Raw genomic sequence first — 13940 nt, forward strand, 5'->3', positions numbered from 1 at the left:
CAGAATTCTTTACTGGAGAAACCACCCACACGTAAAAGCCGTGAACACAAATGCTGACAATCAGTCTGACATCCAATCTGTTTCCAGCCCACAGCCACAGAAATAGAGCACTGCACATTCCAAAAAAAGACCACTAACATTTTCGCCAGTTTAAAGTACATTAAAACTTCTTGGATTACTCAGAAGCTTTGCCCCTGCTCGGTTCATCCTTCCTCCAACTCATTCACATGTACAATTAAAAGATAATCACCTAAAGTTTTTGTACTGGGGTTTCAAAAGGATGATAAGGCAGCAGACTGTCACTGAAATTCAAGGCATTGAGTTCTTAATAATTTCCTTTAATAGCCATAACTGTAATTTGAGTATATCAATGACAGCAATTGAGCCATATGAATTATGTGTTGATTTCCAAATAATCAGAAATAAAAAATTGTAGGATATAATATCTCTCAGATAAGAGAGAAATGAAAAGCAAAAGGGGAGGCGAAACATTTAAACAACATGAATATAATAAAGCACCAATGTCTATTAGAATTCGAAATACCTTTGTGATACAGCATATAAAAAGGGGTTTAATGAAACAGTAATAAGATGTTTGAATAATTTGTCCTGCGAACTGCAAATCACAAAACACCAGGAAGATTTATTACTCACAGAACACAGGAGCATTCTGGGAATGATAAATTCCAAAAGGCTTGGGGGAAGGAAAAAAAAAACAAAAAACCTTAAAATCAGACTTTAACCATTACTCAAAGCAATACAAATCTGAAAACTGAAAATGCACTCCAAGTGCTGCAGTCTGGTGAGGAAGAGGATGAAAACATTATCCAGGAGAGAGGCTGGGGAACAACTGCCTGCAAAGGAGCTTTAGAGAAAAGGACAGGGAAGAGCAGGAGCAGGAGTGAACACAGGATAACAATAAAAAAACAAATTCCCCTCACAGCAAAGCCCAGGTGCAGCAGCCTGGGAGGGGTCAGGAAGGCTCTGGGGAGCAGAACCCAGGCATGGGACCCTTCCCCTCCCCGCCTGCAGTGGCCACAGGGAGTTTGTGCTGTCCAGGGTGAGCAGATGGACAGACGGACAGGGTGCAGCCAGTCCAGCACGGCACCAGGGCGTGGATCGGGGAGGGGGAATCATCCAGGAGAGCCTGAGAGAGCTGGGGCTTCCCAGGCAGAGAAGGAAAGGCTCCAGGGGTCCCAGAAATGCACATGAGCTCCTGAGGGCAGGGTGCAAAGAGGATGCAGCCAGATAAATGAGAAGGGGCAACAGGGACAGACTGACTCACATTACATCCCATTTAAATACCAGAGAAGTTGTTTTCTGGGAGGAGAATCTACCCAACAGTGAAACAGTGTTCCCATACTGGTTGTGAGTTCAGGGGGATGCCCCAAACCTGCTCCCTGTACAGCTGATCCTGCTTTGTGCAGTGGATGGATTCAGCAACATCCAGAGAGCCCCTCCAGCCTGTGTCATTCTGTGATTCCATAACACCAAAACCCCAATTCTTCTCATTCTTCTCTGGAATTATCAGCCACTTACCCTTCATCCACATCCAAATATCGAATTATTCAAGCCTCTATGGTATATTGCTTTTAAATCATTCAAAGTTCAGTTACAGCTCCTCCCTCTGATAATCACAACCTATGTTACAAATTAAATAAAAAATACATGAAAGAAAAAATAAAGGGAAAAAAAAAAACTTTAGCATTTATGTGGTAAGGTTTAGGGAGTGAAGTCTGTGAAGAACAGAAATGCAAAAACGCGAAGTGAAAATATTTAGATCCTCTATAATAAGGAAGAGAACGAAGAAAGAATGAATGAACTCAAAGATAATACTGCCAAGCTAAAATATTTTAGTCATGACACACTTGGAAATTCAAAATGCAATGATAAGGACTTTATTCCAGGATAAGGCAGCTGAAGATTTAACTCTGAAATAACTATAAAGATCTATGCATATGGATCTCTTATGACATAAAAACCTCAAATTGCACAATGCCAATTCTATCCTCCTGTAAAAATATTTATAATTTATTAAAAATTGCAAAACTCTGCTGCTGCTAAAAACTAAATTATATTTATGATTAAGTATTGCTATTTCTCAGCAATGATTACTGAGCCTAAAAAAATGGACTTGAGGGTTTTAATAAGAACTCAGAGAGCAAAAATCCCCTTTTGTCCAGACCAACTCTAGACACAACTTTGCTCTCACTCATAATTCCTCATGCTGTGACAGTGGTATCTTTTGAACAGCTTTAGCATGTACTGAATGCATGACAAACATAGGAAACTGAAACTTAAAGGAGGAAAAATCCTTTAGTTCCAAGACAGATGCTCACTTCTGAAGTCTTTTCAACCTCCTCCTTCCCACTGTGTTTCATTTCAGAATTCAGCACTATCACACAAAAAAGAAGCCTTGCTCTGTCCATGGGGTATCAGAGGGAATGTGTGTTCATCAAAACCCTTTATTGTCTGCCCTAAATTGGGCCTTTCCAGCCATGTTTGACAGCTGAATCATAAACACGATATTCTGTGAGCTTTTTTTGAGCTTTGGAAAGTAACATTTTAAATCTACAGCTCACCTCGAATGTCTCTCTCTGATCAATATATATTTAAAGAGTTTTCCCTGAATTAATTAGCACTTTTATTTCATATTTACTACTGTCCTACTTTCACTTAAAAACAAAAAAAAAAAAAGATTTTGCCTGTTCACAAGATTTCTGCTTCACACAGATTTTTCTACATTACTGAACCTTCAGTCTTAAAAACAGAAGAAATTAGAGTTACCCAGTGTCACAGCATTTAACCCCCTACCCAAACCACACACCTGCCGCTATTTGCATTTGATAATACACCTTTAATGCATGGAGAGCTAATTTCTGGCTAACCAGAAAGGCTCCCAGTTCCTAGGTTTGCAGTTTCCAGTGGCCCCACCATCACTGGAGCCACTCAAATTATTGCAGATCCTCTTTTTCATGCTTTACTGTGGGAAGCCTGAGTACTGACTGCATGTCTAGAAATTATTCCTACTAAAATTAATAATTCCTACTAAATTAAAAAAGAAGTGATCAATCAATATTTGGATGTATATATAGATATATTATCCAGGTGTGACAGAATGATATAAATAATCACATAAAAGATTTCGGTTTAAATCCTAAAAATTTAACTTGCCAAATGCTGTGAACCTTCCTATGTGGAATGTCACTGCAAAGAAAACACATCAAGAATTTGGCTACTGAGCAGATGTGACTTGTGAAAAGTCAGAGAAATTATTGAAGTCGTACTATTAAAAAAAGTTAAAAAAGCTAAAATTTACTTTAGCATGCATGGAAAGTAAATACTTATTTTCAGAGTTTTATTGTGTGTTGTTCTGGTTTTACTTCACTCTGATTTCTTTTGCCTCCTTCCTTGATCTCTCCCTTTTTCTGGTCAAATCTGCCCAAATGCAAATAAACATAAACATTTTCATATAAACTCTCATCCACTCACATCTCTCTATGTATATGTGTGTGTATATATATGTGTGTGTGTGTATATATATATATATATATATATATATATATACACGTGTATATATATATGTGTATATATATATATATAGATATATATAATAAATAAGATTTAAATAATAGGTATAATAATAAATAATATTAAATAATAAATATATAATATTTAAGTGTGTATGAAAATGCCCAAGCTCTCTCTCCTCTCTCATTACAAACCTTGCCAGTGCCAGCCAAGAACCCAGCTATGGAGAAAGGCAAAGGGAAGAGAGAAAAGAGAGAGCAGCTCTTTCTCTGCAGCCCCAGACAACGCTGCCTGCCCAGCTTCCCCTCCCTGTGGGGCTGGCAGGCTGGAGGCACAGATGCCAAGCTGAGGCAGTGATTTTGCAGTGATGGCATCTGGCTCCTTGGCACACAGCACTGATATTTGTGTTGGCTGCTCTGCTCTTGCCCCCGGGGCTGTTAATGGGTTAAGTTGGTGAGAGGATGTTGTCTGAGCCTTTCTTTTAACTCACCTTTGATTCTGCTCAGTTTCTGTCAGGATAAAGCTGCTCTTCACCCTCCTGGAATCTTTGTGCTTTAGCTGGTATGTGTGATGATGTCATTTTGGATGGTCCTGTTGTGCTAATGGATGATTTGGATAGGGCAAACCACTTCTTTGTATATTTTACACTTTAAAAAATTATGTCTGCCAAAACTTATTAACACAAATGCTTTATTCAAGGACACTGTTTTTTATTGTGATCCTAAAAAAAAAATAAAATAGAGCTAAAACTGTGAAAGTACCATAACTATGATAAAAAGGAAGCAGTATCAAAATCTGATTCTATTTCATTATAACTCCTCGTGTTAAAAAAAATAAAATCATAGTATCCTTCTCTATATATTGCAGGAAATGTTGATGCAAATTTTACAGCTTGAAGTAGAAAGTCAGTGAGCTGCTTGAACACGTCACAAAAGGTAACTCCAACGGGCTTATCTCACAACAACATGGTTTCTAGTCCAGAAATATCAGTTTATATGACAGTAATTACTAAAACAGATGGGCAAGGAGCCAAAAAGAGGCATCACATCGACAGTGGGCTGAATGCAACTGGGAGCTCTGGAGCAGAAAGGAGCTGTGCCAGATTGTGTGGCAGCTGAGAGTCTCATTGGTGGCCATTTGCTGTGCAATCTCAGACACATCTAAAAAATTATGCATTCCCCATTGATTTCATGCTAAAATGGTTGAGGGAAAAAAAAAAACAAACAAAAAAACAAAAGCCTCTGTCTGAACTTGAACATAGTACCTGCTGACAAGTTCCTTCCTCTGAGTACTCAGGATTTTCCTCCTTGCACTTCCATGTTCCTATCTGCCATTCACAAGCCTGGCTGCACATTTTAGATCCACACTGTCAGGTGTTACATGAGTGGCAGTCAAAACAACAGAGGTCTGCAGACAGAGTTCACCAATAGGTTCAAAATATTCCTAAAATTTACCCCCAAAAAAATCCCACCGCATATTTTCCCTTGAGGAAATCTATTTATAAATACTGGTAAACTATAGGTAAGCAGCACTTTGATAAAATGAACAGGGAAGTAAAAAATCTCAACTCAAAAGACAAATTATCTCTAAAATGACTAAAGAAATGCAAAGCAAACCCAGAATTCCCTAACTGAATCCTGTTACCATTTGATCTTTGTGTTTTGGGGTTTTTTCCCATAAAGAAGTTCACACAAAACTTTGATATAAATCTTTCTGCTGACTATTCAACCACTGTACATTTTAGAAAATACATTTTTATAATTATTATTAGAATTGGCTGTCTTTCTGAAGAATACTAAAAATTCAGCTGAGCTGATTGAGATCAATATTCATATGAATTATTCTCTACCAGCAATTAATAGTTTGCAAATTTTAAGATTAAAACATCAACAATAAAGCATTATCTCCAGTCCAATCTGATATCTAATGTTACTGAGATCTTGAACAACTTTTAATAAAGAAATCTTTTGGATATAAAGGCATTGGCACTTCCTTCTGAATCCCTCACCAGGCTGTTCAGCCTTGCAATTAATCTTAGCAGTTCATTCATTTTCCAAACATCCTTGCCTATTGACTCCTACAGAAAAGAGCTCATCCACTCACTTGGTTACATTAATTATCCAGAGCAGATAAAGCCAAGGAAATCTGTGAGACACCAGAGACCCCATTTGTTTTCTGTGTAAATTCCAAATTTGCTGCATGTAAACAGAAGGAGGCAGATCTCTGACACTGGAGGGTCCCTGCTCACCTGAGCCTGGGACAGCAAGCCCTGCACACCCTGCACAAAGCCCATCACGGTGTCCCAGGTGGTTTATCTGCCTCTCAGAACTCTGGAGGCAAGAAGAAGGCTGTAAAACACTGTAAACTTACACTGGATTTTCCCAGCTGGAGCATTTCTATGTGTTAAACTACATGGGGGTATCTCGGGTTAGCAACACTACAGATAAACCAAGAGGGTATGAACAGGTCAGGGGGGCAAACAAAGAGTCGGGGAGCGTCACATTCACATTTTCTGAAAAATCTCTTTGGCCAGGATTCTTCTCCTGGGAAGCTGAGAAGCCTCAGAGAAAAAGGAAAACAATATTATCTCATTTGCTTCTCCTGTGTTTTGCTGCTTTGGAATGTGGTTGGAGATTGTTTATCCAATGTGTGAGTTGTTTTTTAACTTAATAGCCAATCATGGTCCAACTGTCAGGATCTGGAGAGAGTCACAGGTTTTTCATTATTATCTTTTAGCCTTCTGTCAGTATCCTTTCTCTATTCTTTAGAATAGTTTAGAACAGCATTCTTTAATATAATATAGATAATAAAATAATAAATTAACCTTCTAAATTTATGGAGTCAGATTCGTCATTTCCTCCCAACAACAGAGGACCCCAAAAATGCCACAGGGGTGGAGTGGGAAAGGACAAGGCAAAGGGAGAAGAGTAAATTATTTATGGCGTAGAATAGTTTTGATTTACCTGGACTTCTTTACATTGATCTCTGACTGCAACTATATGCAGTCTTTTTTCCTTCTTGCTTTTTTCCTTCACAACACCTAAAAAGCAGCCCAGAGATGAACTAAATAATTATTGTGCACACTTCACTTTTGTCTCAGTTCCAACAAAACTTGATACCATTCCAGAGTCCAGATTTTTCTTGAAGAAAGTGATCTTAAATTCTTACAACTTAGCAAACATGTATTATATATTATACACTTTGCCCAAATTAAAAAATGTCCCCTGCATGTGCCAATGTCCTCCCTGCACGAGGCACAGTATTTGTTCTCCATAAATTGAAAGCAAGCTACTTTTTAAAGGTGGGGCAACAGAGGCCTGTGTGAGCAGAAAAATCCCACTCTCAACTTGAATCACCTCATGCAGACACATATTTCAATTTTTGTGTGCATGTAAACTTGGCACTGTTTCACAGAATACCAATTTTGTCAAGTAAAAAATGTCAAATTAGCAATTTGGACAAGAATTTGGGGAATAATTAGAATATACTTGTATGCATATACATACATACACACACACATGTATACCTGCATGAAGGGAAAAAAATCCCTTGCATCAATCAGTGGCTTGCAGGAGAGTGCAATAGTGAAGATGCTTGTTTGTTACCTCCAGTCAGTTATAAGAAATTAAAATAAACTATTGTTAAAAAGGAAAAATTAATCTTCAGCTGACAATATATAGCTCATCAGTGCAGTGAATTTTTCATTAGACTAAAAAGGAAAGAAAACATATATGCACATATACAAATTATATATATATATATATAATTCTGTAAATCCACAATCAATTCTAGGGAAGAAAGTGATAATCAGTCTGTATTTTCTCTAGTAACATAAAGTCATTCAAAATAAGAGATTAAAAAGAGTTAACTGAATATTTCAAGAAATTGTAAAATCCAAATGACAAAAAAATCTGGAAGATCTGCTCTGGCTCTTAAAGAAGCCTGGTGCACCCAGTAAAAGAGGGGAGACATCTCTCACAGTGGGAAATCAAATTCTTACCTGAGGAAAATCCTAATTTAAGTGAAGCAAAGATTTTGTGAGTTCATATTGATTCTGTGTGTGAAGGAAACAATTTCTAAGAGAGAACAATTCTGTTGAGGAACTGAAAAGGGAAGTATTATATAACAGAAACCCCACAGGCCCTGAACGTACAGAGGAGTTCTAATTGAAGTTTTAATTGAAGCTTGAAGTGGGACTTGCTCCACGAGAAAATATGCAAGAATGAGCCACTATGAAAACCATTTTATAGCAAAAATGTGTTAATATCAGTTGTTATAAACTATCTATCTGCTTGATTGCTTCCACAGACCACAGCTTTAGAAAAATTCTTAAGAACACCAAAGCTCCGGAGTGGAGCAGACATAAAGCAAGGCAGCAAACACTGCTCCAGATCCAGGTGAGCAAATGGCTTCTGCTGGAAATGTTTGTCACAGGGTAGGGGGAAATCACAGAGAACCCTGAAAGGTTCACTGAGCAGTCTGGAGTTTCCTGTGAGTCCCAGAATGGCAGAAGAGAGGGGAAGGAGGAAGCAGATCCGTGGCAAAAACATTATCAACAGTCTGCTTAGATTCACCTTTCCTTCACAACAACTGGTACATGCTAAACAAAACCAAAGTGTCAACTAGAAAGCAAATTATCATAGAAATAACCACACAGAAATGTTTTTTGCTTGCATCATTTGGGTTGGTTGGTTATTTTTAATTTAGAACAGTCATTTGGCTTTCTCCTTTTCAGTTCTGAAGTCCTCTTGGGTCTGCCCTCGCCTGTTCTGTATGAACTTGGATAAATTGTATAGTACTGATTAAGTTCACTAAATCTTAGAAATTCTATTATTGAGAATATTTTTTAATTATTTAATCTACCTGGCTAATTACAACCTGAAAAGCATACATGCTTTTTATTAAAAGATGAAAAAATACTATTCTACTGAAAGTGATTGCTATTCTGGTTTTGTCCAAAAGCACCATCACACCAAGAAAACCAGGAACAAAGTAATTATTTGCATGTAAACCTAATAAAAATGCAATAATCTAGATTGAATATCCACAGCTTAATTTATAAAAGTTATTAAAATATTAAAATGTAATTAAAATGAAAATGTTTAAATGTAATCACTGGGCACTTATAAGACAGTCCACAAGTGTATGCAAATTACTGGGGTTTTATTTATTTATAAATAAATATGTTCACACACACCAATGTAATCTAAAAAGATATTAAAACAACATGAAATAATTTCAGTACAACAATTTTATCCATTGGCTCAACACAACTTTTTGTTCATAACACCAACAAAAGGCAGGAAAATTAATCTCTATATTCTTCACCTGTAAACAAATATACTTAGATAAAGTGCATTATCTTTTCATCCATTTGATTAAACACATATTCCATTCATAACTAAATAAAAATAGCTGCGTAATGGATAAAATATTTGTACTTGCATTGGTGCTAGGTGCTGGAAATGGTTTCTGTGGTTGCCAGAGGAGGGGTTTGGGAGTGAGTGATGCTGCAGGAGTGGGAGCACATGGAGCAGGTCACAGTGTCAGAGGGACTGACCCTGCTGGAGCCAAGTCTGCCCACAAACAAGTGCTTGACTGAGCGGCCTTCCATGGAATAATACCTGCAAATGCGACTCCAGCAAGGCTCCAAGATCCTGCACATTAGCAGAAATGCAAAGAGACGTTTCCAAGAGCCAGGGCAAATGCTGGAGATGACTCCCCCTGCCTTTCACCAGGCACTGCCATTAGAGTGCTTTAGCTTCCATTAAGTTGTCACTTCCCTGTGCTGCCAGCTCTCCAAGGGGGACAATTCGTTCTGACAGAGCCATGGCCTGTCACATGCACTCACACTCACTGGGAATGAACAGGAAAACCCCCAGAGCTGATGGATTTATTAGAGATTGGAGCTGGCACCTATATTGCTTATATGTACAGAGCAAGGTAATTAATAAGCTCTAACCTGTCCACCTTAAGGACCTCATATTTACTTGAATAAACTGAATTTAAGGCACACAAATGTAAAATATACCAAACTGTTATTTCATTGGATTTTCAACATTAAATCTTTTTAATTAGCCCTTAGTGATTACGACAGTTTTGTAACAACAAAATCTAGTTCATATATATATTTTTAATATAAGAATTGCCACACTGGCCAAGAGAAAAGGCTGATCTAGTCCAGAATCACAGGGGCAAACATTTAGGAAAGGAACATAAGAAATGCCATGTGAGCATGGCCCTGGTCTGCAAAATAAAACCCTGCAGCCAATGTCTTCCGAGCTTCCTGAGCCAGAACTTGTACACAGCCCCTGGATCCATCCTGCTTGATCCCAGATAAACTCCAAGTGCCACAATCCTGCTCCATGTGAGGAAAGACCATTGTTATGCTAATTTTGAACTTGCTGGCTGACAATATAAATGAGTATTGGTTCTTAGACAGCAAAACATTTCACTTTCTTTGAGGCATTGATGATTGTCTAGGCCTCTCTTCTCACTTATCTGTCATCATTCCAAGCTCAAGAACCCTACTCTATTTAAGATCTCACCCAACAGAGGATAATTTGTACTTCTCACCTTCTCTTCTTCTACCTATTGGACATGTGTGTGGTCAGAAATATGCTTGCTGTACAAAACATGAATGCAAGAAGGATTTCAGCATTAAAGATCTCCACAGCATTCCAGTTTTCTATCACAGAAATTATGACCATCACCACCAATAACGTGCATCCATTGCACTTTATGTTTTCTTGATAACTGTTATCAAGTTATTAATTATAATTTATCCTTGGCCAGATCCAATAAAGGAACTTTGTACAACCTGAAGACAAACTATTGAATTTAGTTTGCTGGTTTGGGCTAGGAGAGAGTTAATTTTCTCCATGGTAGATAGTGTGGGGCTGTGGTTTGGAGATGTGCTGCAAACACAAAGGAATCTGAGAAGTTTTTGTCACTGCTGAGCAGAGCTGACACAGAGCCAAGGCTGCTGCTGCTGGGGCTGGGAGTGCTCAAGGGAGAGGACACAGCCAGGAGAGCTGACCCAAGGGATATTCCAGAATATCCCACATCACACTCAGCATTTGAAGCAGGAGAAGGAGGATGAGGAGGATGCTTGGGGTGATGCTCTTTGTCCTCCCAAGCAAACACCCAAAGGTTTGTCCCACCACTGTCCCACGTGGTGGAGCCCAGCTGTCCTGGGTGATGGACACCAGGAATGGTGTTCACTCCTGCCATGGGCACTGGGAATGAATCCCTTGTTTTGCTGTACCTGTTAAGTGTCTTTACCTCAGAGCTTTGGGGTTTTTTACAGATTCTCCTCCCTCCCAGGGTGGGCAGCAGTGGGGGCACTCCGAGGAGCTCTGTGGTTCTCAGCTGCTGGCAGGGGTCAAACCACAACTTTAAGTTCTATTTCACCTCTTTAGAATCTTGGAGAAATGAAACACTGATGAAAAGGAATGTTTTTCTGAAGCACAAGTCAATTAGAGAAGATATAATTACACATGGAATCATCACAGATGTAACGCAGTTTCTTCTTATAAATCCTTTGGGATGAACTCGTCCTTTCTCTCCCAGAGCATCCACACTGATCTCCCCTGCTGGAGCTCAGCTTTGTCCTTCTGGATCACAGATCTTCTGGAAGCTGTTCCTGGGCTGCAGCAGAAGGGCCTTGGGCCACAAAGGGTGGCAGAAAAAAGCACATGGTGTCAGAAGGGAGGAAGCTGGGACAGAAGAGACGCTGCTGTGCTCCTTGGTGGTGGCAGGAGCCAGGGCAGAGGCAGAGCCAGCTGGCTGGGAGCAGAGGATGACAGCCATCAGATTAGCTGGGAACAGCCAGGCACTCCTCAACACCACCACAGCAGACACTTGGCCCAGCAGTGAGCACAGAACAGAGCCCATCAAGCATTTTGAAGGACAAAATCTAGGCTAGGAAAAGGTTAGGCAACACAAAGATGTGTAAGAAAAACACACAAGAGAGACTAGAGGTGGGTGTGTGAGAGGCTGAAGAGAAAAACAAAAGAAGAGATGCAGAGGGGAGGTAGTAAAAAGATAAAAAAAGAGAAAATATTGATTAAATAAAATATTGATTAAATAACTACTCATCAATATATGTACCTTAACATATAGTGAAGGATCCTACCACAGTCACAATAAACTGTCTCTAGCTGGTTTTGCATATTAATATTCTTTGTTGTACAGTTATTGAATACTTCTGGTTTCACCTTTAACATTCCAAGTGAAGGGACACATAATTCTCTGCTGTGATGATAACTGAGAGCAGGCATGGCTGTCACAAAGGTCAATTGTTCAGCAAGTTTAGCACAATCTTTATCGACTTCTAATTATTACTTTTAGCTTTAGCACATTTTGCTTCCTTAATTACAATTCTGACATATTTTAAGGTTTATTTAAGATGCTGAGGTGCAGAGGCTCATAGATAAACCTTGGTGGTTTTCTTGCATACAATGTGAAATGATATGCTGGATTTAACCTCATGCAAGAGCTGGGCTGAAATATAATATTAAAAATTGATTATTGTCAAAATTTAAATAATTTAGCATGAGTAGAAAGTGAAGAAGATGTATTATTTTCTTATATAAAGACATTCTAAGCTAGCTGGTGCCACTGAACAGTCAAAATTGCACTTCTGTTATTACAGATACTTTGATCTAAATGCTGCTGGCCTTCTTATTTCTAATGCCCATTAAAAATTCTTCTAACTTATAAACCTTCACAGGCTTGGAGTTTTGTATTCTCCAAAAACTCAGTCTTATTTAGGAGGCTTTTAGGATAATTCTGCTTGATGAAAAAATCTTTTGAAAAAAAAAATGAACTTTAACTGCTCTGAATTTTCTACACCTACATCTCAAGGTAAACAGAATGCTTCATGTAAAGCAAAGAAAAATTTCACCTGTTTATTTCCCTGCTATTGTTATTATCAGGACTTTGGGATAACTGGAAAAAGTCAGGGTTGAGTGATGCCTTGTCTTGCCAGATAGTTGTGCTACTTGGAATCAGCATCAGAGAAAAATGAGTCAAGTTTTCATTAGCAGTAAATACGAAGCACAGAAATACTCAGCTGAAAAATGAGTTCTGACCAACTTGGTCAAGTAGCAAGCAGGAACTGCTTCCTTTTTCCATATTTGTTCTAAAGTGCTTGTTACATTTTTTTAACATGCCTAAAAACTGCATTGAAAATACAATTTATTTATTAACAAGCAGCATTTCATTCTTTGACAGTCTCTCCCTACCCCAACCCGCCCCCCCCAAAAAAAACCCTCCAAACTTTCAAGTAAGCTCATCAATTACTCTTAACACTCTAAATAGTTGGCAATGTTTACACAACATCCTTTCAGAGTTATTCAGCTCGATCTTGCAGCTCATTAAAAGGATCTCTATTTATTTGCTGTGTTACAGTTCTTCACTTTGGCACCACACGCAAAAAGGAAGCCAATTTTACTTTTCCCTGTGGTGTTAATTGGTAGAGCATGCTGCCTGCCTCTTCATTAATTATGTCAATGTGTATGAAACTTCCATTTTCATGGCAGCGTTTTAACAAAGCTTTGCAACAAGGCACACGAAAAGCCAGCAAACTCCAGTTTATAAAAAAGTGGGTAATGAAGGCTAGCAGCAGCCAGAATATAATATTTATTTCAAAAAGCAGCTTTTTTTCCTCCTTATCCCCTTTCAGAGAACATCTAAAGCAAGCACTTACTGAAGTAAACAAGATCAACTTTGCTGCTGAAAGTAAATAAATCTCCATATAACACACAGATAATGGATCTGGAAACACTATAACTTCACAGAGCACAAAGAATGAGAGAAGGACCTTTAGCCCAGCTGAAATGGTTTTGCTCCTAAAACCATTTCCAGATAATTTACTGATCTCATCCCATCAAGTGTACAGAAATCACTCACTGCTTGATAGCTCACTAAACACTGGGGCTTTGTCTAAAACAAAACTACCACTAGCACAGCAAAAACAGGCACTGACCATATGAAACTCCTCTGGATGCCTTTAGCCTGGCTCTGTTCACTAACTGTTAGTGTTGGTAAAACACTAACACTGAGTTTTTATCAAAAAAAATAAAGAAGAAAAAAAAAATTTGTTCAGCTCGCCATCACTGAATTTCACTTTATTAGAGAGATTGCCTAGAGACAGAGACTACAGCAACAAATAAAGTCTAAGATAAGCTACTTCAGCTCTTTCTGAAAATTCTGAAATGCAAAGCATTGAAATAGAGCAGTGCTCTATTGTAGAAGATATAAAGCATAACAAACTATAAATGAAATACTTTAACAAGTCACCATCTTGCATTCACATAATTGCAGCTCACAGTCTGGGCAATCATGCCTAGAGAAGGTTTCATTCCACCACTGAGGCTGCAAATGCTACAGACAAAAGTATTTGT

General features: G+C 38.4%; 1 protein-coding gene across 28 annotated transcripts in view; it reads right to left on the reverse strand.

Annotated features, from left to right (window-relative positions):
* RBFOX1 (RNA binding fox-1 homolog 1) overlaps positions 1 to 13940 on the reverse strand; it is a 1171935-nt gene that overhangs the window by 283722 nt on the left and 874273 nt on the right. The window contains exon 1 of one of the 28 annotated variants that reach the window (XM_058035430.1): positions 655 to 689. The exons of the other annotated variants lie outside the window; for them this stretch is intronic. Coding sequence (XP_057891413.1) covers positions 655 to 669 — 15 coding nt within the window. The 5' untranslated portion in view covers positions 670 to 689. Of the gene's footprint in view, positions 1 to 654; positions 690 to 13940 lie in introns of those variants that run through there. 28 annotated transcript variants of the gene reach the window in all.

Source organism: Melospiza georgiana, chromosome 16 (assembly GCF_028018845.1).
Source record: "Melospiza georgiana isolate bMelGeo1 chromosome 16, bMelGeo1.pri, whole genome shotgun sequence".
Classification (NCBI taxonomy): Eukaryota; Metazoa; Chordata; class Aves; order Passeriformes; family Passerellidae; genus Melospiza; species Melospiza georgiana.